Here is a 25,753-nt window from a genome sequence, read left to right on the forward strand (position 1 = left end):
ACTAGAATTTGTACCTATTAGTTTTTTTTGTGCACATATTTTAAAACCATGGCATTAATGCTTACTATTAATAATGGTTCTGTAAATTTTTATTTTTATTTATTGCAAATGATAGATATAGAATTCTTATAAACATAAATGTCCTTTTCAGAAATTTTTTTTTTTTTTTGAGACAGAGTCCTGCTCTGTCTCCTAGGCTGGAGTGCAGTGGCGTGCTTGACTAACTGCAAGCTCCGCCTCCTGGGTTCACACCATTTTCCTGCCTCAGCCTCCCAAGTAGCTGGGACTACAGGTGCCCGCCACCACACCCGGCTAATTTTTTGTATTTTTAGTAGAGACGGGGTTTCGCCATGTTAGCCAGGATGGTCTCGATCTCCTGACCTCGTGATCTGCCTGCCTCGGCCTCCCAAAGTGCTGGGATTACAGGCATGAGCCACCATGCCTGGCCAATTTTTAAACCATTAAAACAGGGTAATTTTGGTGTGGGTTTTGTTTTTGTCATGGTTTCTTGGGAAGGCTGAATGAATTAATGCTAATGAAAGCATTTTGCAACTATATAGATTTATACAAATATAAGACCATTTATGAAAATAATTTTTTAAAGCCAAAAAAATTTATTTGTGATGTGATCAGTAATTTGAGGTATAAACATAATCCTTGAATAATCTTCTTAATTGTTTTATTTAATCTTAGTGCTCCTTGGCTTAAAGGGCAAGAACGTGCGGATTTATCAAATAGCCTTGAGGAAATATATATGTAAGTGACAGGCGATTTTTAAAAATAATTTTGTTAGTGATTGTATTGTGGGCTTTTGTTGAACCTGTGAACCCTTTGTTAGAACCTTTCTAAACTTTTTAAAGCTACTTCTGCTTTAACAAAAAGGACTCACTTGAAGAGACCTCGAAAGGTTAGTTATATAATTTTATATATACATTTGATAGCTTCTACTTAGATACAAAAATACAGTAATATTTAGAGCTAACAACTGTAAAAAACACTTAGGCATAGGCTTGTAATCCCAGCTATTCAGGAGGTTGAGATGGGAGGATTGCTTGAACCCAGGAGTTTGAGACTAGCCTGGGAAATACAGTGAGACCCCCATCTCAATCTCAATAAATTAAAAAAAAATTATTTGCTAAAAGGATCTTAATGAAAAAAACAAAAACACTTAGCCAACTTGTCAAAGTAAATTCAGAGATACTGCTCTTGATTTGGTATTTTCATAGGCTATGTAGAATGAAATTGATTACAGAATCCTAAGCGTAATTATTTCTTAAATGTCTATGTACTTTGAATGGTAATTTCCCTTGTATTAGGCCATAAGACTCAGAATCTATTGATGGGCTATATTTTTCATTCATTCCTTCATTCAATAAATATTACATGGCAGGCACTGTACTAGATCCTGGGTGCAGGTATGGCTAGCATGAACAGAAGTGCCCTTTTTCATGGCAGTTAGAATTTATGGTGTGGGAGAGATATTACTTATAATATTGTAAAAATGAATATAACAATAGCTGTGGTAAGTTCTATGAAAGGAAGATATGCAAAACTAATTGAGTTTGAAACAAGACCTGACATAGTCTAGGAGGTGAGGGATGGCTTGTTTGACTGAAAAGTGGAGTTAATTAGGGGATGATAATTCCAGTGAGAGGCCACAGCACAAGGCTTGGTGTTGGGGAGCTTGGCACATTACAGGAAACAGTAATGGTGATATGCAGTGGTAAGAGACAGGATGAGATGGAGGGAATATGGTAGGAAAAGGACCTGGAGAGGTAGACAAGACAGGTCCTGCAGAGTTTTGTAGGTTATGTTGAAGATTCTGTCTTTATACTAAGAATAGCTGGAAGCAGAGAAGGGTTTTAAGTAGTAGGGTGCCATGATAAGATTTTCTTTTTTTTGAGACAGGTTCTTGCTCTCTTGCCAAGGCTGGAGTGCAGTGGCACAGTAGTGACTCACTGCAGTCTTGACCTCCCAGGCTCAAGTAATTTCTCCCACCTCAGTCTCTCGAGTAGCTGGGACTATAGATACGTGCCACCATGCCCAGCTAATTTTAATTTTTTTAATTAAAAAATTTTTTAAAATTTTTTTGAGATGGAATCTCACTCTGTTGCCCAGGCTGGAGTGCAGTGGCATGATCTTGGCTCACTGCAACCTCTGCCCCTCGGGTTCAAGCAGTTCTCCAGCCTCAGCCTCCCGAGTAGCTGGGACTACAGGCACCCGCCACCACGCACAGCCAATGTTTGTATTTTTAGTAGAGGCGGAGTTTCACCATGTTGGCCAGGCTGGTCTCGAACTCCTGACCTTAAATGATCCACCCACCTTGGCCTCCCAAAGTGCTGGGATTACAGGTGTGAGCTACCATGCTCTGCCTTCAGCTAATTTTTTTAAAAATTATTTTTTTGTACTGATGGAGCCTTGGTTTGTTGTCCAGGCTGGTCTCAAACTCCTGGCCTCAAGCAGTTCTCCTGCCTTGGCCTCCCAAGGTGCAGAGATACAGGTTTAAGCCACTGTGCCTGGCCATGATAATATTTTCATTTAAAAAAGATCATTCTATTTTCTGTTTGAAGTAGTGTTTGGAAGGTAGCAAGAGTAGATGTGGGACATCAGTTAGGGGGCTAATGCAGTTGTCTAGAGAGGAAATATCTATGATTTAGATTAATTTTAATGAAATAATTTAGTAAAACAAATAATGTTCTGGAATATCAGTTTTACTGTAATCCAGGATCTAGTAAGGACTGTATTATATGTTCTAGGTGGCCACTCCATTTGGTACAGTGACAGTCCCTCTTTGTGTCCCTGGGATCCAGGCCAGGTTTCTTTTCCTCCCAAAATACTTAATTAGAAAATGGTAAGTTGTTGTGGAATCCATTCTGCTTATTCCTGCCTAGAGCAAGTATGGTCTTCCTTGGGTCCCCATTTAGTGATTCCGTCATCCTTGGCGGAAGTATAAGTATTTCATTAATTAAATGTTTTCTGATATCTCTCCCTAACATTACTGGCCACTCCAACTTTTGTGCCCCCAACAAACTTCTTTCTATAATCCTCTCATATTTGCCAATTTATCTGCCCCCCCCCCCAGTAGAATAAGATCAGTATACTGTGGATTTGTTCACCATTAACACCAGAATTGTTCATCTAGTGGTCATTTTTCAGCTCTTACCTAACTTTTGGTGGTATTGACCACTTCCTCCTCCTTGAAAATCTTTCCACACTGCTTCCATCATGTTAATCACATTCATCAGTTAGCGTTTTTTCTTACCCATGTACAATGTCATACACTCAGAAGTGGCTCTTCACCTGCCTATCCCCTATCCCAAAAGTCCTCCTTTTACTAAAAGATACCTTCCCACAGGACACAACTTTCCTTTTCTCTTTAACTAGTTCACTTGAGCTATTTGAGACTTACGAAGTGTCAGAGATTACAATATAGTTTGTTCTAATGGTGGAATATGGGGTCTTGTTTATTTAACGCGCTCGAATAACCTTGGTCCGGTGGTATTATTTTCACACATGTAGTCTAAATAGAAATACACATATTACTTTTAAAACTTTTTTTTTTTTAAATAGGACTTCACTGTGTTGCCCAAGCTGGCCTTGAACTCCTGTGCTCAAGCCTCAAGTGATCCTCCTGCCTCTCAGCCTCCCGAGTAGCTGGGACTACAGGCACATACCACCACACCTGGCTTTATTTTTAAAACTTTTGTGTGACAGCTTTTTTTTTTTTTTTTTCTGAGACCGAGTCTTGCTCTGTTGCCCAGGCTGGAGTGCAGTGGTGCAATTTCAGCTCACTGCAACCTCCGCCTCCCAGGTTCAAGCAATTCTTGTACCTCAGCCTCCTGAGTAGCTGGGATTACAGGTGTGCACCACTACACCTGGCTAATTTTTGTATTTTTAGTAGAGACGGGGTTTCAGCATTTTGGCCAGGCTGGTCTTGAACTTCTGACCTCAAGTGATCCGCCTGCCTCGGCCTCCCAAAGTGCTGGGATTACAGGCGTGAGCCACCATGCCTGGCCTTTTGTGACAACTTTTAATCATATTTTCCATATAATTCCAGCAGAGGGCAGCAAGGGGGAAATATAGGTTTTTAAGAATTAAACATGGGCCAGGTGTGGTAGCTTTTGTCTGTAATCCCAGCATTTTGGGAAGCCTATGTGGGAGGATTGCTTGAAGCTAGAAGTTTGAGACCAGCCTGGGCAACATAGTGAGACCTTCCCCATCTCTATAGAAATTAAAAACATAAAAATTAACTGGGTGTGATGGGGCGTGCCTGTAATCCCAGCTACTTGGAAGACTGAGGTGGAAGGATCACTGGAGTCCAGGAGGTCGAGGTTCAGTCACTGCACTCCAGTCTGGGTGATAGAGTGAGACTCTGTCTCAAAAATAAATATATAAAAAGTAAGCCTGTGAAGAAGGGAAGGGGCTCTTTAGAAGAGCAGTCAGTAACTCAGGAGGGATATAGTGGAGGCCTTTATTAAGGCAAAAAGAATATGAATGGAGAAGAAGGTCAGTTAAAGAAATACTTAAAAATATATTGGCCAGGCGCAGTGGCTCATGCCTGTAATCCCAGCACTTTGGGAGGCTGAGGCAGCCGGATCACCTGAGGTCAGGAGTTCGAGACCAGCCTGACCAATATGGAGAAACCCCATCTCTACAAAATTAGCTGGATGTGGTGGTGCATACCTGTAATCCCAGCTACTCGGGAGGCTGAGGCAGGAGAATCGCCTGAACCCGGGAGGCAGAGGTTGCGGTGAGCTGAGATCGTGCCATTGCACTCCAGGCTGGGCAACAAGAGCAAAACTCTGTCTCCAAAAAAAAAAAATATATATATATATATATATGTGTGTGTGTGTGTATATATGTATATATATGTGTGTATATATGTATATATATGTGTATTATATATGTGTATATATGTGTATATATATGTGTATATATATGTGTGTATATATGTGTATATATGTGTATATATATGTGTATAAATATGTGTGTATATATATGTGTGTATATATATGTGTATATATATATGTGTGTATATATATATATAAAAGCTAGGATTTGGTGATTAATTAGATGTATATTTGGTGGTTGTACCTACTTTTTTTTTTTCTGAGGTGGGGTCTATCTCTGTTACCCAGGCTGGAGTGCAGTGGCATGATCATGGTTCACTGTAGCCTTGACCTCCTGGGCCCAAGTGATCCTCCCACCTTAGCCTCCTGAGTATCTGGGTTTATAGGTGTGCCACCACTGGCTAATTTTTGTATTTTTTTGTAAAGAAGGGGTCTTGCTACGTTGCCCAGACTTGTCTGAAATTCCTGGCCTCAAGTGATCTGTCTGTCTCTGCATATCAAAATGTTGAAATTACAGGCATACGCTACTGTGCCCAGTCCTTAATTTTTATTTAAATATTTTGCATGTGAATATTTTGAATAAATGAAAATAACTTTTGATAAAACAAAAAGTAAATACACTTAAAATACTTAGAATATGATACTGTTTAAGAGAAAATGAAAAGGATTACAAGTTTTTTATAGTATTTGACTTTGTGATCCTCTATTATAGCAATATTTAATTTAGAAATCTGAGAAAATAATTTTTGAAATTTTCTACATCTCTTCACATTTCGATGTATCATGGAATGTTAGATTTTAATGTTGGTGAGTGAGGCTTCTTGAATCAAAAATTACACTGGATAAAGTCAAACAGACAAGGAAGACTGTATTCAAGGCCACTGCAATAGGGGAAGGAGGCCAGAACTAAGTGTGAACTCAACTCCTCTGAAACAAAAGGCAGAAGGGTTTTTAAGGGCCAGGATGAGCTAGTGGAAAAGTACTAAAAGATATTATGTGGGGCCATTAATCGGGTGTGTTGGGCATATTGAGTTATTGTTGAGTTTGCAAATATTTCTCTTTGTGAGTAGGCCATCTGTGTTTACTAATAGGTACCCGTTGAAGTTAGCCTCCTATTCTCCCACAGAGACTGGAAGATAAGGGCAGTGTCTTCTTTGATGCTGTGTTTCAAAGGGATGGTTTCCAGGTCCTTGAGAAAGACATTTCCTGGGTTGTAAAACCAATTAAAGTTTTCTGTAAAAAGATTTACATATATCTCAAAGAGATGGAGAAGAAATTTACAATGACAAGTTTTCTGAAGAAAATGCTCTAAGAAAAGGGAGGTAAGGACCTAGAGTCAGGAATGGGCCCATATAAAGTTTAGTCGAGCTGAGGTTAAGGCTGTTTCAGTCAGGCTTTTGGAGTCAGTTTTTTAAATAGTGTCATCTCTTTGTGTCTGTTTTCTCATCTGTAAAAAGGGGATAATATTGTAAGCATTAAACTAGCAGCTATCATTTTTTTGTTCTTTAAAAATTTTATTTTTTTATTTTTTTGAGATGAAGTCTTGCTGTGTCGCCCAGGCTGGAGTGCAGTGGTGCAATCATAGCTCACTTCAGCCTCCAAACTTCCAGGTTCAAGTGATCCTCCCACCTCAGCCTCCTAAGTAGCTGAGATTACAGGCACACACCACTGTGCCTGGCTAAGTTTTTTAATTTCTTACAGAAACGGAGTCTCGCTTTGTTGCTCAGGCTGGTCTCAAACTCTTGGTTTTAAGCTATCCTCCTACGGTGCTGAGATTACAGGTGTGAGCCACCACATCTGGCCTGGTTTTTTTGTTTTGTTTTTGTTTTTGTTTTGAGAAGGGGTCTTTTTCTGTTGCTCAGGCTGGTCTCAATCTCTTGGTTTTAAGCTATCCTCCTACGTTGCTGAGATTACAGGTGTGAGCCACCACATCTGGCCTGGTTTTTTTGTTTTGTTTTTGTTTTTGTTTTGAGAAGGGGTCTTTTTCTGTTGCCCAGGCTGGAGTGCAGTGGCACGATCTCCACTCACTGCAACCTCCACCTCCCAGGTTCAAGCAATCCTCCCACCTCAGCTTCCTGAGTAGCTGGTATTACAGGCACGCACCACCACATCTGGCTAATTTTTGTATTTTTTTTTGTAGAGATGGGGTTTTGCCAAGTTGTCCAGGCTGGTCTCGAACTCTTGAGCTCAAGTGATCTGCCCACCCCGGCCCACCAAAGTGTTTTGATTACACCACGCCCGGCTCTGGGATATTCTTATTTCAAAAATCTTCTCATCCAGCTTATAATATTGAAAATTAGGTGACAGAAACTCAGATCAAGTGATTAGTTTAACTTCACACAGCTTAGTGCATTTTAGTGAATAGCTTTACTGTTATATCAACCAATACAAGTATTTAGTTTTAGTACTAGGAATTGTGGGTGTGATGGGGAGGATTTGAGGGTATAGAATTATTTAAAAACAATGTTGTTTTCTTCTGTCTCTTGTTTTGAAAGTTTTGGTGGGTGCTGATGAGTAGTGATAAAGAGAGATAATGGTTTCAAGGGAAACTTTTAGAGGAAGGAGGTGAGGTGTTGCTATATAGTAGTGTGGTGATATCTTTAAACACATACCATACTTACCTACAATTAGTGTCTTTTTCTAAAGAGCAGACACTTGGGCCTTTATTTTATTGCTGTTACCGTCATTTAACATAACTATGGACATGACTTTAAAACCTGTGACACATTCTTTTTCTCAGTGATCCTTTGAGATGGATTTAGTTACCTGAGGCAACCAAACATCGTTTGGAACCAAAATGAATCAATTTAGGCAATAGAATGTTTTGTCAGAAACAAGATATGAATATAAAATTGTTGAATTGTCTTTTAGGTCTTGTAAATTGACTCCCTGAAGGAGTTTCCCATATGCTTTACATTCTTTCTTGTTGAGATAAGTATACTAAATGATAAGTGTACCAAATAAGGGGTTTGAAATTCTTAAAAAAGTTTAAAAAGCAAGCAATGATCAGACATCGATACTGAAAGATTGTATCCACTTACAGAAACAAAGTCACATTTATATTTCTTTAATCCATCTAGTTTGGAAATGTTTATTCCCCTCTTTGGTTACAGCTCTTCTGCTTATTTTAAAGTAAGCCATGTTAATTTTGGAGTCAACTGGAATTTTTAACGTTGCTATAACCTGTATTAAATACTCAGACACAAATGTTGATAAACCCCAGGTTTTTATAAATTATTTTAAAAAAGAAATGGTTAGATTGTTTATAATGTCTTGGATTGCAAATGTCTGTATCTTCTTGAATTTGAGAAGATGATTTTTGAAATAACAATTTTTTTTTTTCCCCTGAATTTTGTTTAGTCAGAATATCGGTGAAAGTATTCTTTACCTGTGGGTGGAGAAAATAAGAGATGTTCTTATACAAAAATCTCAGATGACAGAACCAGGTAGGATTGAAAAATACTATCAATACTCTTTTAACTTATAATAACTACATTTTAATGTAGATACTCTAGTTGAAATTTAATGTGAAAATCTGTATTCTGGTTTATGGTTTGTATATTATAAAATCCAAGTTTCTCTGAAAAGTTTAATTGCTCATGTAATTATAGTTATTTATTTCTATAAGGTTTAGCCTCTTTGATTTTGTATTACAGTATTCCTCCTCATCTGAGATTTTGCTTTCCATGGTTTCAGTTACCTGTGGTCACCTGTTGTCTGAAAATATTAAATGGAAATTTCCAGAAATAATTCATAAGTTTTAAATTGTGTGCCATTCTGAAAATGTTATGAAACCTTGGGCTGTCCCATTCTGTCTAGGGTCTTGTCTAGGATTCTACATTGCTTTCCATTGTTGTTTCTCTTTACTCTCCTTTAGTCTGTAAACAGTTGTTCAGTGTTTCCTTGACTTATAATCTCTTGACACTTATGAAGACCACTGATAGTTATTTTGTAGAATGCCCCTCAATTTGGGTTTGTCCATTGTTTTCTCATGATTGGAGTGAGATTAGTAGCTGGGAGTGGTGGTGTACTCCCAGCTACTTTTAAAATTTTTTCTACAGACGAGGTCTCCCTATGTTGCCCAGGCTGATCTCAAACTCCTAAGCTCAAGTGATCCTCCTGCCTTGATCTCCCAAAGTGCTTGGATTACAGGTGTGAGCCACTGTGCCTATTGTATCATATGCCTTATTATTGGTGATATTTACCTTGATGTCTCGGTTACGGTGGTGTTCGCCAAATGTCTCCACTGTAAATCCTGTAGTCAGGGTTCTCCAGAGAAACAGAACCAATTGAATGTATGTGTGTATATACATGTGTGTATGTACCCACACACAAAGAGAGAGAAATACATTTTAAGAAATTGGCTTATACAGTTGTGGAAGGTGGCAAGTCCAAAATTTGCAGGATAGGCTGGCAGGCTGGGGACCCAGGGAAGAATGAATGTTGCAGTTTGAAAACAAAGATGGTCTGCTGGAAAAATGTCCTCTTCTGGGGAGGTCAGTCTTTTAATGTTAAGGCCGTCAGCTGATTGGATGAGGCCCATATGGAAGACAGTCTGCTTTACTCAAATTCAACTGACTTAATTGTTAATCTCATCCAAAAAATACCTTCAGAGAAAAATCTAAAATAGTGTTTAACCAAATATATGGGTATTGAGGCTGGGCACAGTGGCTTGCGCCTATAATCCCAGCACTTTGGGAGGCCGAGGTGGGTGGATCACCTAAGGTCAGGAGTTCAGGACCAGCCTGGCCAACATGGTGAAACCCCGTCTCTACTAAAAATACAAGAATTAGCCAGGCGTGGTGGTACGCACCTGTAATTGCAGCTACTTGGGAGGCTGAGGCAGGAGAATCACTTGAACCTGGGAGGCAGAGGTTGCAGTGAGCTGAGATGGCGCCACTGCACTCCAGCTTGGGTGACGGAATGAGACTCTGTGTCAAACAAAAGTAAACAAATATATGGGTACTGTGGCCTAGACAAGTTGACATGTAAGATTAACCATTGCAGTCACTGTCTTTCTCTTTGTAGCTTGAGGGAGATACTTTGAAGCTATGCTAATATCCTGTTTCTCCTTAAACTTTCTGCCACTAATTTTAGTATGTATCCATGGAACTTGTCAACAATATTTATTACTGTGGTGTTTGCCTGATGATGATTTTCTATTTTCTTCATTCCTTCCTCATTTAGTAATTGGAATTCTATTATGAGGAAGGGATGTCTCTTCCCATTTATGTATTTATTTATCTGTTTATTATTTATATCAGTATGGACTCATGTATATTATTTCAGTCCATGGGTTAAAATGCCATCCGATCATATTTTTTTGTTGCTCAAATTGTTCTAGCTTTGACCTTTAAGAGCCCCTTCAGGTTAACTCCTGTGTTCTTTTTATAAGCCCCATCTCTTTTTGAGCATTTCCCAGTTTGTGGATCCACATGAGGTTCCAGGTTCATCTTGTAGTTTCCTTGCTCCAACTCAGGAATCAACCAGTTCTCCTATGGGCTGAGTGCTGGTTCCTTTCGTTGAAGAGTGGTATTTAGAACCCAAGACCCAGTGATTTTTTTTAAAAAGCATCGTTTCTTACCTGCGTCATAAAGTAATTGTGTCTCATATTCACATAGGCTCAGATGTAAAGAAGAAAACTGAAGAGGAAGATGTTGAATGTGAAGATGATCTCATTTTAGCATGTCAGCCGGAAAGTTCGGTTAAAGCACTGGATTTTGATATCAGTGAAACTCGGACAGGTATAATGTTACTAACTAATTTCTTTTGAGGAGAGTGGATTGGTAGTATTATGTATTGTTCTTTGAGATGATAGAGAAATTTACTAATTTTCTCCAGTTTTAGGAAGGAGTTATTAATTTGCAGATAAGATTAATTTTTTCCTGCCTGTTGGCAATTTTGGTGTTTGCCAAGTCTTATCAGAATGGCAAGGAAAAAATGGAAATTTACTCTTTTCCCCCTACTTTCTAGAGTTTTGATTTAGTGATGGAAGAAATTGAAACTAAGAAAGGCTATTAACGTTTTTAGTTAACATCATGTTTTTATATTTCTGTATTGAAATCCTTAGCTGTTTCCTGATGTTTCAGGATTAAATTTTAGTCTGTGCTCACAAATACAAATATATTAACTGAAAGTGCAGCCCTGGAAATTAAAGCTAGTAAAATGCCTTTAAGAGTTCTTTTTTGAGAGACAAGGTCTCGCTGTGTTGCCCAAGTTGACCTTGAACTCCTGGGCTCAAGTGATCCTTCTACCTCAGCCTCCGAGTAGCTGGGACTACAAGCATGCACCATTGTGCCCAGCTTGAGTTCAGTTTTTGTTTGTTTGTTTGTTTTTTTGAGATAGAGTCTTGCTCTGTCGCCCGGGCTGGAGTGCAGTGGCACGATCTCAGTTCACTGCAACCTTGTCTCCCAAGTTCAGTGATTCTCCTGCCTCAGCCTCCTAAGTAGCTGGGATTACTGGCACATGCCACCATGCCTGTCTAATTTTTGTATTTTTAGTAGAGATTGGGTTTCGCCATGTTGGCCAGGCTGACCTCAAATGACCCACCCACCTCATCCTCCTAGAGTGCTGGGATTATAGGCGTGAGCCACCACGCCCAGCCTAGTTTTCGTTTAAACAAATTTGTTTCGTAATCGAGTAGTATTCAACATAAAAATAGGTTGCTGTGATATGTTTCATTTTAATATTTTAAAATTTTGAATGTTATTGTTAGTTTCCCTAAGCCTCTTAGGAAAACATGGTAGACCAGGGGGAATATTCATTCTGTTTGAAGGTGAGGGGTTTCCTGTGTCATTACACAGTAGCTTTTAGAAGGTGCTCTGAGTTTTAAGGCTTTTGAATGGTGTCCAGGACTAGTAGAAGGGAACAAAGAGGAAATGAAAGAGTAGGGAGCATCCAGGGCTCTCATTTATGCTCTAGCCTAAGTAGCTCCCATTTTAATCATTTATTTGTGTGTGGATTTGACATATGATATCTTTTGAAAACAGGATCTACCATGAAAAGAAAAAGGATAAAAATCATAAATAAATACTATCAATAGGTCAGTAGTTCATATTGACCCTAATACTGTATTTGACTTATTACAATGTTAGTACAGCAGTCAAAATCAATTCAGGAAAAGAACAGTATCAGAGGGAAGGTGTAAAACATCTTACATAAACCTACTTTCTTGTCTTGAATAACTTTTCATCCTAAGTGAGGCAGGTAGTAGTAGCCAGGACGATTAAGTCTCTCAACAGAATTGAGGGTTAATTAGTGATTCTTTTTTTTTTTTTTTTTTGGAGATGGAGTCTTGCTCTGCTGCCCAGGCTGGAGTTCAATGGCACAAACTCGGCTCACTGCAACCTCTGCCTCCCAAGTTCAAGCAATTTTCCTGCCTCAGCCTCCCGAGTAGCTGGAATTACAGGCACACGCCACCATGCCCAGCTAATTTTTGTATTTTAGTAGAGACGGGGGTTTCACCATGTTGGCCAGGCTGGTCTCGAACTCCTGAACTCAGGTGATCCACTCCCTCGGCCTCCCAAAGGGTTGGGATTACAGGCGTGAGCCACCACGCCCAGCCATGATCCTTAAACTTGTTTTAAGAGGTGTAATAACTGGAAATCATGATGCTCTTTAAGGAATACCAATTGGATGTATTATTGATGTATTTAATTCCATCATATGAAGTAGAAACAGTTTCATTAGCAGAAGGCATTATATTATAGCTACACAATATAAAGAATATAAATTCATAGTTTTCCCAACTCAGAGGTCTAACAACAGTGAAACTGATAAATAAATTTTATATTAGCAGCTATAAATCTTTGGTTTCAGGACCCCTTTACACTCTTAAAAATTATATATTAGATATTGTACCAACTTACACTACTGACTGCAGCAGTTCAAGATTAGTCCCAACCCACTGCTTCCCCTGGGTAACCTTGGCAGGTGGAAATCATTTATAAATCAAGTATTTTAATCTTATGTACAATATAGTTAGAAACTTTTTACTTAAAATTATAATTTAAATTTAATTTTGGTAGATAGCGATTAATGGTTATTTTAGTTGATTTGCCATGTAATTTACATTTCTTTCCCAGCTGCCCCCCCATTTCATTTTTTTCAGTATTTGAATGTAAGGCTTTTTAAAAAATAAAGTTTCTTTTACATTTCTAGAAGTAGAAGTAGAAGAATTACCTCCGATTGATCATGGCATTCCTATTACAGACCGAAGAAGTACTTTTCAGGCACACTTGGCTCCAGTGGTTTGTCCCAAACAGGTAAAGTTCCTTTGTCTAGCTCACTTTGATGATTTACTAAAATAATTCAGGTAAATGATTTTGCAATAATCCCCTTGTTTTTACTTTTATGTTTTATTTTCATATAAGATAAAAATTATTTGTTCATTTTTCTACTCCCAAATTACTGTGAATCATGGAAGATTTGTTTTGTTTCTGTTTGTCTCTGCTTTCTTTCTTTTTTTTTGTGATGGTGTCTCACCATGTTGCCCAGGCTGGTCTCAATCTGGACTCAATCAGCCCTCCTGCCTCCAGCCCTCCCAATCCAAGATATTGGGATTACAGGCATAAGCCACCTAGCCAGGCCTGTCACTGCTTTCAAAATTGTATCTAAACTCTGATTAGGGGTTAACCCTCTAATGAATCTTTAAATAAGAAACACCCATTGTGTTATTATAGAAAATTATGATGCTTAATACCTTGTCAAAAAGAATTATTTGTCCTGTCGAATGGGAGTTCTGTGAAACTAAGTCCATTCCTCTGTTATTATTCAACAAAGGGGACAGTGGACAGACTGGCTAAACCAAGTCCTCCCTACCTGACTTACTTTCCTTTGTGCTTCTTGATCTTAGGTGACCATATTTCCACCCAGGGTTATAAATGGGAGAGGTTTCAGCCATAAACTATTCCTAGGTCTTTGCCTTTCTCATTCTCCTTTCAGCAGAATCCTTTTCTTCTTCCTTGCTTCTATAATGTAGCTTAGCTTACATTATTGATGTACGAGGCAATTTCAATACTACCTGTAAAGTTACATTTTTTAAAAAGTCTCATTTACTGCAGGTTTTAGGCATGAGTCTCTTCCTTTGGTCTTTGCAGCTACCCTACTCTTGAAGCTCTTTAAAGCCCTGGGCTTCAGAGATACAGCTCTTTGTACCAGGCTGTTTCACTCTCTGAAAGAGGAAGTTCTTTTCTGCATTGACTTGTGGTCAAGATCATAACTTTTGGTGCGGACTTCTGGTCTTTTCTCTCAGGAATCCTATTTTGTCCCTGGCCCTTAGTCACATCTTCTTCCCAGGGTCCTCCTGAGACATTCTAATTCTGAATCTGTTCATTCTGGATCCTTTTTCAGTTTCTGATCACAGTCACTTAGATTTATAGCATTATAATTTGTGAGAGCTGAAACAAGTTTTAGAGGTCATTGTCTATTTTATTGATCAGAATTTGAGAACCTGAAAGATTATAAAATGATAAACAGAAGATTGCACAATTTGTGATCCAAATTGGTGTCCCCAACTCTAGCTCAGTCTTCCCTGCCACCAATATTTCTTCCATACTTCTTGCCATTACAACATCCCTGAAAAATCTGACCATGTGTCATTCTGTTCTCTCTCTTATCCACCTTCACACATGTAATCTTTGCTGATTTCCAATGTCTACAAGGGAAGATCTAAACTTATTACACAGATCCTTTGTAATATGGCCCTAGCTTATCATTCATGACACATCTTCTGTCATCTCATTCATACTCTAAGTTAAGCTGTGTAAAGCTTCCTGAACTTTTCTCTTTTTTGTTCCCATAAGGTTGCCAGATAAAATACAGAATACCTAGTTAAATTTGAATTTCAGATAAACATTATTGCATGGGATGTACTTATAGTAGAAAAATTACTTGTCGTTTATCTGAAATTCAAATTTAACTGGATGTCCTGTACTTTTATTTGCTAAATTTGGTCACCCAGTCCCTGTATTTTGCATATAGCCCTATTCTCTGTGTGGAATGTCTTCTTCCTGCCCCATCTTTCCTTTTGATGCAGGAGAACTGCCACTTATAAGACCTGGCTCATGTGACCTCCTCTATGAACCTTACTTGACTCCCAGAGAAAGATGTGGTTTTATAACATTTGGAACATACCATTATTGTACACCTGCTACATTGGATGTATACATTTGGTAAATTTCAGAGCTAGTTTTTAGAAGTTTTATATGATACATTTAAAATTCCCTACATGGGGAACAAACTTTCCCTTTGACATAGTAGTACCGAAATATTTGTTGATAATTAGTGCTCAAAAATACCAGGTCTGTCATTTTTATACCAATTATGAGTACCAGTCTCTGCCCCTAAAATGAGAAGGAAACTTTGGAAATGACTTTTTCAGAGTATAGTAGACTCTTTAAGTGACTATTTATTTTAATACAGCATGCTTCAAGGTATTTTTCTAGCATTTATTTACAGAGCAAATATAAAAAGCATACTTATTTATATTATTGCTGTTTTTAAGGTGAAAATGGTTCTTTCCAAATTGTATGAGAATAAGAAAATAGCTAGTGCCACCCACAACATCTATGCCTACAGGTGAGTAATCATCACAAGTTTTAGTATACGCAGTTTGTTAAAAATAGAGGGAAATGATGCATGATTTTAGAAAATAATAACTATTGTGTATTTTTTCCATTGTAATAGTAATAGACGTGGAATATTTGGAAACTGCAGAAAAGATAAAAAAGAATTGAAGGGAAAAATCTGGCATTTTCTGCCATCAAATGTAACTGACAATATTTTGTTTTTTGTTTCATTTTTTTCTCTGCAAAGTTTAATTTTTCCCAATGCTTTATTTACCCTTGTATCCTGTTTTTTTCTTAATTAAACAAAAGCACTTTTTCATATTGTTATAACTGCTTGATAAATACTGTTTAATGGCTGTAAAATATTTGAGATGCCATACTACAATTTATTTAACCATTTCCTTTTAGTTTTTCATGTTTTTCACGATTATAAAGAGTGATCCAGGGAACATCTTTGTATACTTTTTAGGTTATTTCCTCAGGATAGGTTCTGGTTGCTTGAGATTCTTTTTTGAAATGAAATGGGAATATAATAAAAGGAAGAAAGAATTCTTAGAAGTAGAATTATCAAAAAGTGTGAACAATTTTGAAACTCTTGATATATAGCCAAATTTCTTGCAAAGGTTTTGTTTTGTTTTGGTTTGGTTTTTGAGACAGGGTCTCAAAAACCCTGTTGCCCAGGCTGGAGTACAGGGGCGTGATCTTGGCCCAAGCAATCCTCCCACCTCAGCCTCCCATGTTAACTGGGACTATAGGTGCGAGCCACCATGCCCGGCATAATTTTTGTATTTTTTTGTAGCGACAGGGTTCTGCCATGTTGCCCAGGCTGGCCTCAAACTCCTGAGTTCAAGTGATCTGCCCACCTTGGCCTCCCAAAGTGTTAGGATTTACAGGTGTGAGCCCAAATGTTTTTAAAACCAATTTATGCTCCCGTAAGCAGTGAATTAAGAGTATTTCTTTTACTACATGAGTTTCAGTTTTGAGAATTCAGGTTTTTATATGCATCTTTGCTGATTTGTAAGTGAAGAGATGAAGGGCATTTGAAAAAATACGCAAATTTGTAAGACTTTAAAAGTACATAGTTTAGGCCTAAAATAAATCAGAACATAGGGACTTGGTGTAAATTTAAAATGTGATTGAGACTATTTATAGAATCTAGGCTATCTGAAACTGAAACTCAAAAATTCATCATTTTGAGTAGGTGAGTTCTTAATATTACTAATTTCACATCTCTTTAAGTGCCAAAACTTACAAACAATTATTTGTTATGTAATTCCCCTCTTAATAGCGTATCACTGGATAGAATTTTAATGTTTTCTTAAGCAGTTATGGCCTTCAATAGGAAAATGAGGAATTAGACTACTCTCAGTCATTAAAATGGGCTGTAAAAATTGTAATGTTCATTTATTCTACATGTTTTTTGAGTGCCTACTCTGTGCCAAAACTTTATGTAAATTAACTCTTATTAGTTAGCAATTCTAGCACTGTAAAAAGGTTAGCTTTTTCAAGATCCCATAGTTAAGTGATGGAGCTGAATTTGATAATCCAATTTCATTTGTTTTCTTTATTTCACTCCTCTATGGCTGTGGCTACAGCTTCAACAATCTTGTATCTAAGCTATGTAAAAAAAGAAAAAAGTACTCATAGTATTTTAACTTTAATGTTCATAGTAGATGGTCAGTAAATATTTATTGAGTGGATGGATGGATGAAGGGAAGGAAGGATGAGTGAATGAATGAATGTGACTGCTGTAAGGTAACATAACTGACTTAGGTGTGTAGATGAGCTTTTATAGCTTTTAGTATTTACATTAAAAGTTTACAGCTTTTTATGGCCAGAGCTGGGAGGATGTCTTTACTACATTTACCCAGTTCTACATGATACCATTGGTAGGGCCCTAAGAAATCCACCAGATGGCATACTGTAACTGACACTATTTTTTTTCTCTCTCTCTAGCACTTATTTGCCAAGCTTATTTTACTGTATTGTAGGCCTACATTATTATTTCAGATATAGCTTTCTAGTTTAAATGGATAAAAATACCACGATTTGTCTCTAATATTAGTAACCATCCAGAGGAAAATTTAAATCTTTACATTCTTAGAAGAAAATAGAGAAATGCTTGATGGCTGGAATAAGATGAGAGGAAAGTATAAAATATTACCTTATGTTGGTTTTGTTGCCTTCATCTTTTTTTTATATGCTTTTTGTTTCACTACATCTTAAGGCTCTTTGAAGACAGATGCATGCCACTTCCTTTATAATATGTCTTAGTACCTGTTGCTTTTATACAGTATATTCTCAATAAATGTTTTTCAATGATTGCTCTCGTTACTTCAAGGTTAAATGAAGTAAGGGGAATGTCACATGTATAAATTCACCTTCCCATAATAGCAACATTTCTGATATAAAGGAGATGCCTTTGATTCCTAGCTTTCCCAAGTATATAAAAAGGCAAACATACTGGATAGTAAACCGTCAGTGAAAATATATCTAATATAATACATATTTCAGGAAGGATTTAAAAGTGAATATGCCGATTTTGGAAGTAATCAAAATGATCACAAATATTGAGGAATAACTTTTATTATAATATTTTAGTTTCAAAGTGTAATACTCTTACATGTATTTGCAGAATATATTGTGAGGATAAACAGACCTTCTTACAGGATTGTGAGGATGATGGGGAAACAGCAGCTGGTGGGCGTCTTCTTCATCTCATGGAGGTAGGTGTAAGTTAAACTATCAATCCTGTTCTGTACAAGCCATAAAATTTCTCAACAAAACAGAGCTCCATTTAGTAATAGCTAAGTCAGTTGAACTATGTAACATAAGATATATTTGATTTAATTAGTAGTTGATGTTAAAATATTGATTGAATGAAAATTTTAACCAGTGGATGTGGGACAGAAAGCAAATAATTAATAAGAAGTGCTATGCTTTCAAGACATAGACAATAGAAGATTGTCTTCAACTTTGGGAAAACACTTTGTTTTTTTGACAATTTCCTTCTCTTTATTTTTTCTATTCTTTCTTTATGGAACTCCGGTTAGTTGGATATTGGAACTTCTGGATAGATCCAGAATTTTTTTTTTTTAAATTAAGTTGTCCATCTCATTGTCTTTATATTCTGAGACATTTTCTTGACTGTTGTCCAAAATTTCTGTTGAATTTGAAATTTTGTTTAGCAGCCATATATTTAATTTTTAAGAGTTCTTTCTTGTTTTCTGTTTTTCCTTTTTAAGAATATCCTGTTCTGTTTTATGGCTCCAATATCTTCTAAAATTTCTCTGATTATATTAATTAGAGTTTCTTTTTTAAGATGTTCTCACCCCTAAAAAAATTTTTCCTGGTCCATTTTTGTTTGTTTATCTTGTCCTTTCTCTTTCATGCTGCTGGATTTTCTTCATCTGTCTGGTGATCATTTATTGTTCATTAATTTTAGGATTGGATTATTTTTTTCCTAAGGTAGTTACCTGGTTTTTTCTGCTCTTGTATGTGAAGGTTTATTTTCTAACAAGGCCTTTCCCTTGAATAGTAACTGTGTTTGTGGGTCAGGCCTGTAAACTGGTGGGCTTCACATTTAGGGCAGCATTTGACAAGTGTCAAACTGATGAAGACGGCCAGGTATGGTGGCTCACACCTGTAACCCTAGCACTTTGGGAAGCTGAGGCGGGGAGATCACTTGAGCCCAGGAGTTCGAAACCAGCCTGGGCAACATGGTGAAACCCTGTCTCTACCAAAAAAACACAAAAATTAGCCGGGCATGGTGGTGCATGCACCTGTAGGTCCCAGCTACTTGGGAGGCTGGGGTGGGAGGATCACTTGAGCCCAGGAGGCAGAGGTTGCAGTGAGCCAAGATTGTGCCACTGCACTGTAGCCTGGGTGACAGAGTGAGACTGATCTAGATCTCAACTGATGAAACCTTACTAATAGCACCAGGGATTGATGCCTTGTGCAGCCCCTGTAGCTTTGTTCAGAAGCAGGGTTTTTTTTGTTGTTATTTGGCCTAGTGGTAAAATGCTGCCTAAACTTAGCTGTTCTGGTTGAAGTCACCAGGTGCTAGAATCCTACTTGCATGGTCTCCCCTTCACTCTGTCCAGTTGCCCCAAATCTGGGAGTTTGAGGACATTGTGAAACACAGTGATGGTTTTCCAGATTCCCTTCTGTTCTTCCATTTCACTCCCTGAATTGTTAGTAATCTCACTCAGTGCCTACTCACTCATATGGCTCTACCATTAAAGTCACTGGGAAATTTTATGTGCAATTTTATACATGGGTTATTTCATTCTCCTTTTTTAAAACTCATATTTGTACATGTCTGTCTATGTATCTAATTATGCTCCCAAAAAATAACAGATTTTGAATGTGAAGAATGTCATGGTGGTAGTATCACGCTGGTATGGAGGGATTCTGCTAGGACCAGATCGCTTTAAACATATCAACAACTGTGCCAGAAACATACTAGTGGAAAAGAACTACACAAATTCACCTGTAAGTGGCTCTTCATACTACATCTAGAGAATTTCTCATCACTGCCTGGGAATTTTTTAAAAAGACAGAAAATTAAGAATGAATCAGAATGTGAGTGGTGAATTGGTAAAACCTTTGGACTCAGAATCTGGAGACCTAGACTCTAAACAGTGTGTCTGGCCAGTCACGTGGCTTTGGACCGATCACTTAATCCCTTCGCACCTTGATTTCATAGGACAGATCACTTCATCCCTTCGCACCTTGATTTCATAGGTTCATAGAATTTTATAATTAGAAAAACCTTTTAAGACCAACTAGGTTCCATCCCTAAAATTGAGCCCCAGAGTGGTTGTAGCTGATATCACATCAGACTAGATGTTCTTTAAACATCTAGAAAATTCTGAAATTCTCTGTTAGTGTCAAAACATCTCCCCCTCCACTGGCATACCTTTAGATGCTTTCTTCCTTTATACTTTGAGTTTATTTTGTTTTATATTTTAGGTATGTTCATATCTGCCTTATTTAAATTTTACTGCCTTGGGAAAGTGGGGCAATAGATGAAATAATATTGAAATTATTCAAACATAAATCTACTAGATAAATAAGGTTTCCTTGATTATTCTTGATTGTTTAAAAAATATTAGCCTATAAGTGAAAGTACCCTGTAAAACACAGAAATGACACATATGAAAGTGATTATACCCTCACTGTAACATATATACATACATACATATATGTATGAATATATGTGGAATATATATGTGTAAATATATTCTAAGTGATTAGATTGAAGATTTCATCTTTATGTAAATGGAGAGATGCTGCACTGATTTGTGTCTTTTTCAGGAGGAGTCATCTAAGGCTTTGGGAAAGAACAAAAAAGTAAGAAAAGACAAGAAGAGGAATGAACATTAATACCTGAAACTATAGGAAAGGTTAATTTGCCTATAATTATATATACATTCCATAGTCATCAAGGAATATATTGTGCAGAGAGAGTATCCTTGACTGCTTAAGTCAGCCAGTTCAGCATGGATACCAACATTAGCTTTTCTTCTTGGTTATATCATCTGCCAAAAATAGAGAACTTATGATCTATTCATGTGTGTTTCAGGCTTATTTGGGAGAACTAATTTGAACTTAATCACCACTTCATCTAATTTTAGCAAGGTAACAGTTGCCCAGGGCAGTACCTGAATTAACTGTCCATTTCAGTACATGTCAAGTGCCTTTGTTAGGTGGAGAAGAAATGTCTCTAGAGGAATATAAATACCTGATTTCTTGTCATCGAGATTCTTGTACTGTTAAATGAATATTGCCTTTTACTGCTCTTTATGGCTTATTGGAATAGGAGCTCATTTAAGATTGATCTTGGAGAGTTTCTTCTTGTGATTTTAGTTCATAAGTATATCACCTTTCATTTTATAGTGTTCATCATTGAGTAATGGATTAAGTGAAAATTCAGGAGTATCCATCTGCAGTTATGTGCTGAGGTGATAATTCATCCAACATATTTGTTAGCATAAATATTATGCTTCAGTTTCTGTTGCAAATTGGTGATTGTGAAATTACAGAAAGTGATTTTCTAGTCTGCTTTTTTTGTTTAATTCTTGTAATGTAAGCAATAAATATGGAGTGTCAGTAGTCTCCTTCCACCCCAGAAATGTGTTGGTGTAACATTCTCGTTTCTTTTAACAACCTGGAAGTACCTTTCTTGTGATCTTCACTGAGGAATTAGAACTATGATAGAAGATAGGCTGTGGCGAATGGGACATTCGTAGAGTGGGATAGAGGTGGCAGAATGAACCTGGTGTAGGGCAGGAGTATGTTGTGTAGTTACATCAATTTGATGCATGCTTTCCATCTGCACTCCAGACAGCTTTCTCAGTTCCAAGATTTTGCAGAGAGAAGGAGCAAACCTTTTCATTGGAAAAACAGAAACAACCCTCCCACCCCATTTTTTTCCCCTCTATTCATCAAACCTTTATGTATCTTTCATCTTCCAGTTACCTCTAGGCATTTAGATAGTGAAATTTACCTTTGAGATATAACAATAAGTGATTAACTGTTCACTTTCAGATGTAATGGCAAACAATTGTTAAAAGTTATTAACTGATCACAGATTTGCCTGGACTTCCCTTCCCAGGGAGGGAACAGAAGTTAGGAGGCAACTTTGGGATGGTGCTAGAGCATGGAAAGCACAGAGAATTGGACAAACAGCTCTTTTTCTCTTTTCTCTGATGTTTTACCTTTAAAAGATCCAACATCCTTACCGTTGGTATTTTTAGTAAGGTTATAGTAAATAGCTTTACACCAGGATGGATTCTGAAATGTAAATTCTAAATTATATTTGTTATAACTATATTTTATGTTGTATGTTATCAAGAGCCATCAGAGAATGACCTTTTTGTGTTTGGAACACTTGGTTCCATGAAAAGTATGCTTTGTGTTTTAACTGTTTAAATAATTTAAAAATTAATTATTTTACATAATTAAAGAAGTTAAAAACTATTAACATTAAATAATTTCACAATTTCAACATGTCAAACCTATGAAGGGAGATAGGAAACAATGAGAAACTTACTTTTGCTCCTTTATACAGAATTATTAACTATATTTTACTAACTAAAAAACTCTAGTATTCTTTACCTAAAGTCAATTGGCTGGTAAGAGGGAGAGATGCAAAATTCTCCAGTTCTGAACTTGGAGCTACTTCACACTCTACTCTTAATGGAAACTTGAACTAATGATAGATAGTATTTTTTTCCTCTATTTAAAATTTTTGTCTTGATTAGGAGATTTTTCAGTTCTCCATATAATAATTTTCTACAATCAGATCTATGCTGTGGCATATTTTGCTTTATTTAAAAAAATTTTTTTTAGAGATGAGTTCTTGGTCTGTCACCTAGGCTGGAGTGCAGTGGCATGATCATGGCTCACTGCAGCCTTGACCTTCCAGCCTGTCAAGTAGCTGGGATTACAGGCATGTGCTATTACACCTGCCTAATTTTTAAAGTTTTTTTTGTAAAGATAGGGTCTTTCTATGTTGCCCAGGCTCGTCTTGAGCTCCTGGCCTCAATCGATCTTCCTGCCAAGGTATTGGAATTACAGGTGTGAGCCACCATGCCTGGCCTGCTTTGACATATTTTATAGTGTGTTAATTACAAATAGTCTTCATATGCCAGAATATAAGAGCAAGTGTTATCTACTTTTTAGATGGGAATTGCAGAAGCTGCATCAAAAGTATGCTTTGAGGTATATATAGTGAAACAGAGCCTTTCTGAAGAGAATTATATCAAACTAATTACAACCAAGAAATAATAGTATGAAGCGGATACTGTTTGGAGGACAGGAAAATTTATCGGGAAAATTACATAATCCCTCTGATTCCACTATCCAGAGATAGCCATTATTATTAATATTTGGTATGTACATCCTTATATTATTTTTTTCTTATGCATGATTTTGTATATACGGTTATTTTTCTTTCCATAAAAATGGTATTAAACTGTATATACTGTTTTGTAGCCTACATATTTCATATAGAAGTATATTGTTAACATTTTCCATGTCAATAAATATTCTTCTATGGCTTAAATTTCTTATGGCTGCATTGTATTCTGTCTTCTCAGTATTGTACTAACTAGTCCTCCACTTATTTCCAATTTTTAAGTTTTTTTCAACTTTTCACTGTTATAAACAACTGTGAAAACCTACATCATTTGCAGATTTTTGTATGTATCTTTGATTATTTCTTTAGGAAAAGCTCCTAGATATCGAATTTCTTGGTCAAGGTTTGTACATTCTAATAGCTTTTGATTAGTTGAGTCAGATTGTCATCCAGGAAAGTGTTATCAGTGATTGCTCCATTAATATTGTGTTGGAATATTTAATACCAGCCAAAGATGGGAAAAAATAGGCAGTTTGCTTGATAACTCCCAAGATCCTTTTTAAAAAAGTAACCTTTTTGGCCAGGCACAGTGTCTCACGTCTGTAATCCCAGCATTTTGGGTGGCTGAGGCAGGCGGATCACTTGAGGTCAGGAGGTCGAGACCAGCCTGACCAACATGGTCAAACCTGTCTCTACTAAAAATACAAAAAAAATTAGCTGGGTGTGGTGGCGGGCACCTGTAATCCCAGCTACTCAGGGGGGCTGAGGCAGGAATATCACTTGAACCCGGGAGGCAGAGATTGCAGTGAGCCCACATCGTGCCTTTGCACTCCAGCCTGGCGACAAGAGTGAAACTCCATCTCAAAAAAAAAAAAAACCTCCTTGCCTTGAAATAATTGTAGCCTCACAAGAAGTTACAAAAATAGTAGGTCCTGTGTACCCATCACTGAGCCTCCCCTGACAGTAATATAACTATAGTAAAATTTCAAAACTAGGAAATAGTTTGATTACGATTCCTTTATCAGATAAATGATTTCCAAATATTTTCTCCCAGTCTGTGGCTTGTCTTTTCATTCTCTTAGCAGTGTATTTTGCAGAGTAAAGTTGTTAATTTTGATGAGATCTAATTATCTTTTTTTTCCCTCTTTTTTGGATCATTCTTTTTGATGCAACATCTAAGGACTTTGCCTAACCCCAGGTCTAGATTTTCTTCTGTTTTTAAAGTTACATCATTTTGTGTTTTTCTTGTAGATCTATTTTCCATTTTTAGTTTTTACATAAGGTGTGAGATTAAAGTCAAAGTTTTTTTTGTTTTGTTTTTTGCTTATGGATGTCCAGTTATGGAAGTGACTAGTTTTTGTAAATTGAACTTTTTTTTTGAGACAGGGTCTTACTCTGTTGCCCAGGCTGGAGTGCAGTGGCCTGATCATGGCTCAACTGCAGTCTTGACCTCCCTGGCTCAAGCGATCCTCCCACAAGCGATCCTCCCACCTCAACATCCCGAGTAGCTGAGACTACAGGTGCATGCTACCACACCAGGCTAATTTTTATATGTTTTGTAGGGATGGGGTTTCACCATGTTGCCCAGGCTGGTCTCTGTCTCCTGAGCTCAAATGATCTTGGCTCACTGCAACCTCCACCTCCTGGGTTCAAGTGATTCTCATGTCTCAGCCACATGAGTAGTTGAGACTACAGGCACGTGCCACCAGGCCTGGCTAATTTTTGTATTTTTGGTAGAGATTGGCTTTCACTATGTTGGCCAGGCTGGCCTTGAACCCCTGACCTAAAGTGATCCACCCTCCTCAGCCTCCCAAAGTGCTGGGATTACAGGCGAGAGCCACTGTGCCTGGCCTCTAAATGGACTTTGATTTGGGTATACCATAATGCTTCCCATACCCATCCACATAGAATTCCTGATTTTTCATTCTCAGTACTTGAGCCTGCAAATCAGATTTCATCATTTTCCTTTCTCAGTGATCCAAGTATCTCAATTGTTCCTCCATCTCTTTATGGCTTTCCATCCCCAATAACAGGAACAAGAGCTATTTTTGTACATAATGTTTTGACAGATGGGACATGCCGAAGATGAACGTCTTCCATCATATCCCAGTACCTTCTTTAAACTTTCATTATCACAATCAATGGTTGCACAATGTTCATTTAGACTAATGGTAATCAGTGTTTTCCAGATTCAACTGGATATGTATTCCATAGTTTGCTTCCCAGTTCAGGTTTTCAACCATAGCTCTATCCTATGAAATGGAAACCAAAGGACATAGTCATATCTGTATTGTTCCAGATAGTTGTAGTCAGAGTTGCTATCTGCTCATCCATTTTGAGGATGAAGACCACTCTCAGAAGTGTATGTTTCATTCATTGAGTTGGCTTCTGTACTGCTTACTTCTTGATTCTTCAGAAAGAGGTTTTGGAAAACTGAATCCTTTACTGCAAGGGGCACTGAGTGAAAGTTA

General features: G+C 37.4%; 1 protein-coding gene across 5 annotated transcripts in view; it reads left to right on the plus strand.

Moving 5' to 3' along the window:
* The window catches only part of IMPACT (impact RWD domain protein), a 41,919-nt gene that overhangs the window by 2,990 nt on the left and 13,176 nt on the right, over positions 1-25,753 (plus strand). For 3 of the 5 annotated variants that reach the window (XM_003830279.6, XM_034944029.3, XM_034944028.3), the window contains 8 exons: positions 694-756; positions 8,211-8,296; positions 10,472-10,594; positions 13,011-13,114; positions 15,355-15,428; positions 18,054-18,144; positions 19,778-19,912; positions 20,738-23,489. In XM_003830279.6, the coding sequence (XP_003830327.1) occupies positions 694-756; positions 8,211-8,296; positions 10,472-10,594; positions 13,011-13,114; positions 15,355-15,428; positions 18,054-18,144; positions 19,778-19,912; positions 20,738-20,806 (745 nt within the window). In that variant the 3' untranslated portion in view covers positions 20,807-23,489. Of the gene's footprint in view, positions 1-693; positions 757-8,210; positions 8,297-10,471; positions 10,595-13,010; positions 13,115-15,354; positions 15,429-18,053; positions 18,145-18,863; positions 18,887-19,777; positions 19,913-20,737; positions 23,490-25,753 lie in introns of those variants that run through there. The other 2 variants (XM_055102387.1, XM_034944030.3) reach the window with 2 other exon arrangements.

The sequence above is a fragment of the Pan paniscus genome, chromosome 17 (assembly GCF_029289425.2).
Source record: "Pan paniscus chromosome 17, NHGRI_mPanPan1-v2.0_pri, whole genome shotgun sequence".
Taxonomy (NCBI): Eukaryota; Metazoa; Chordata; class Mammalia; order Primates; family Hominidae; genus Pan; species Pan paniscus.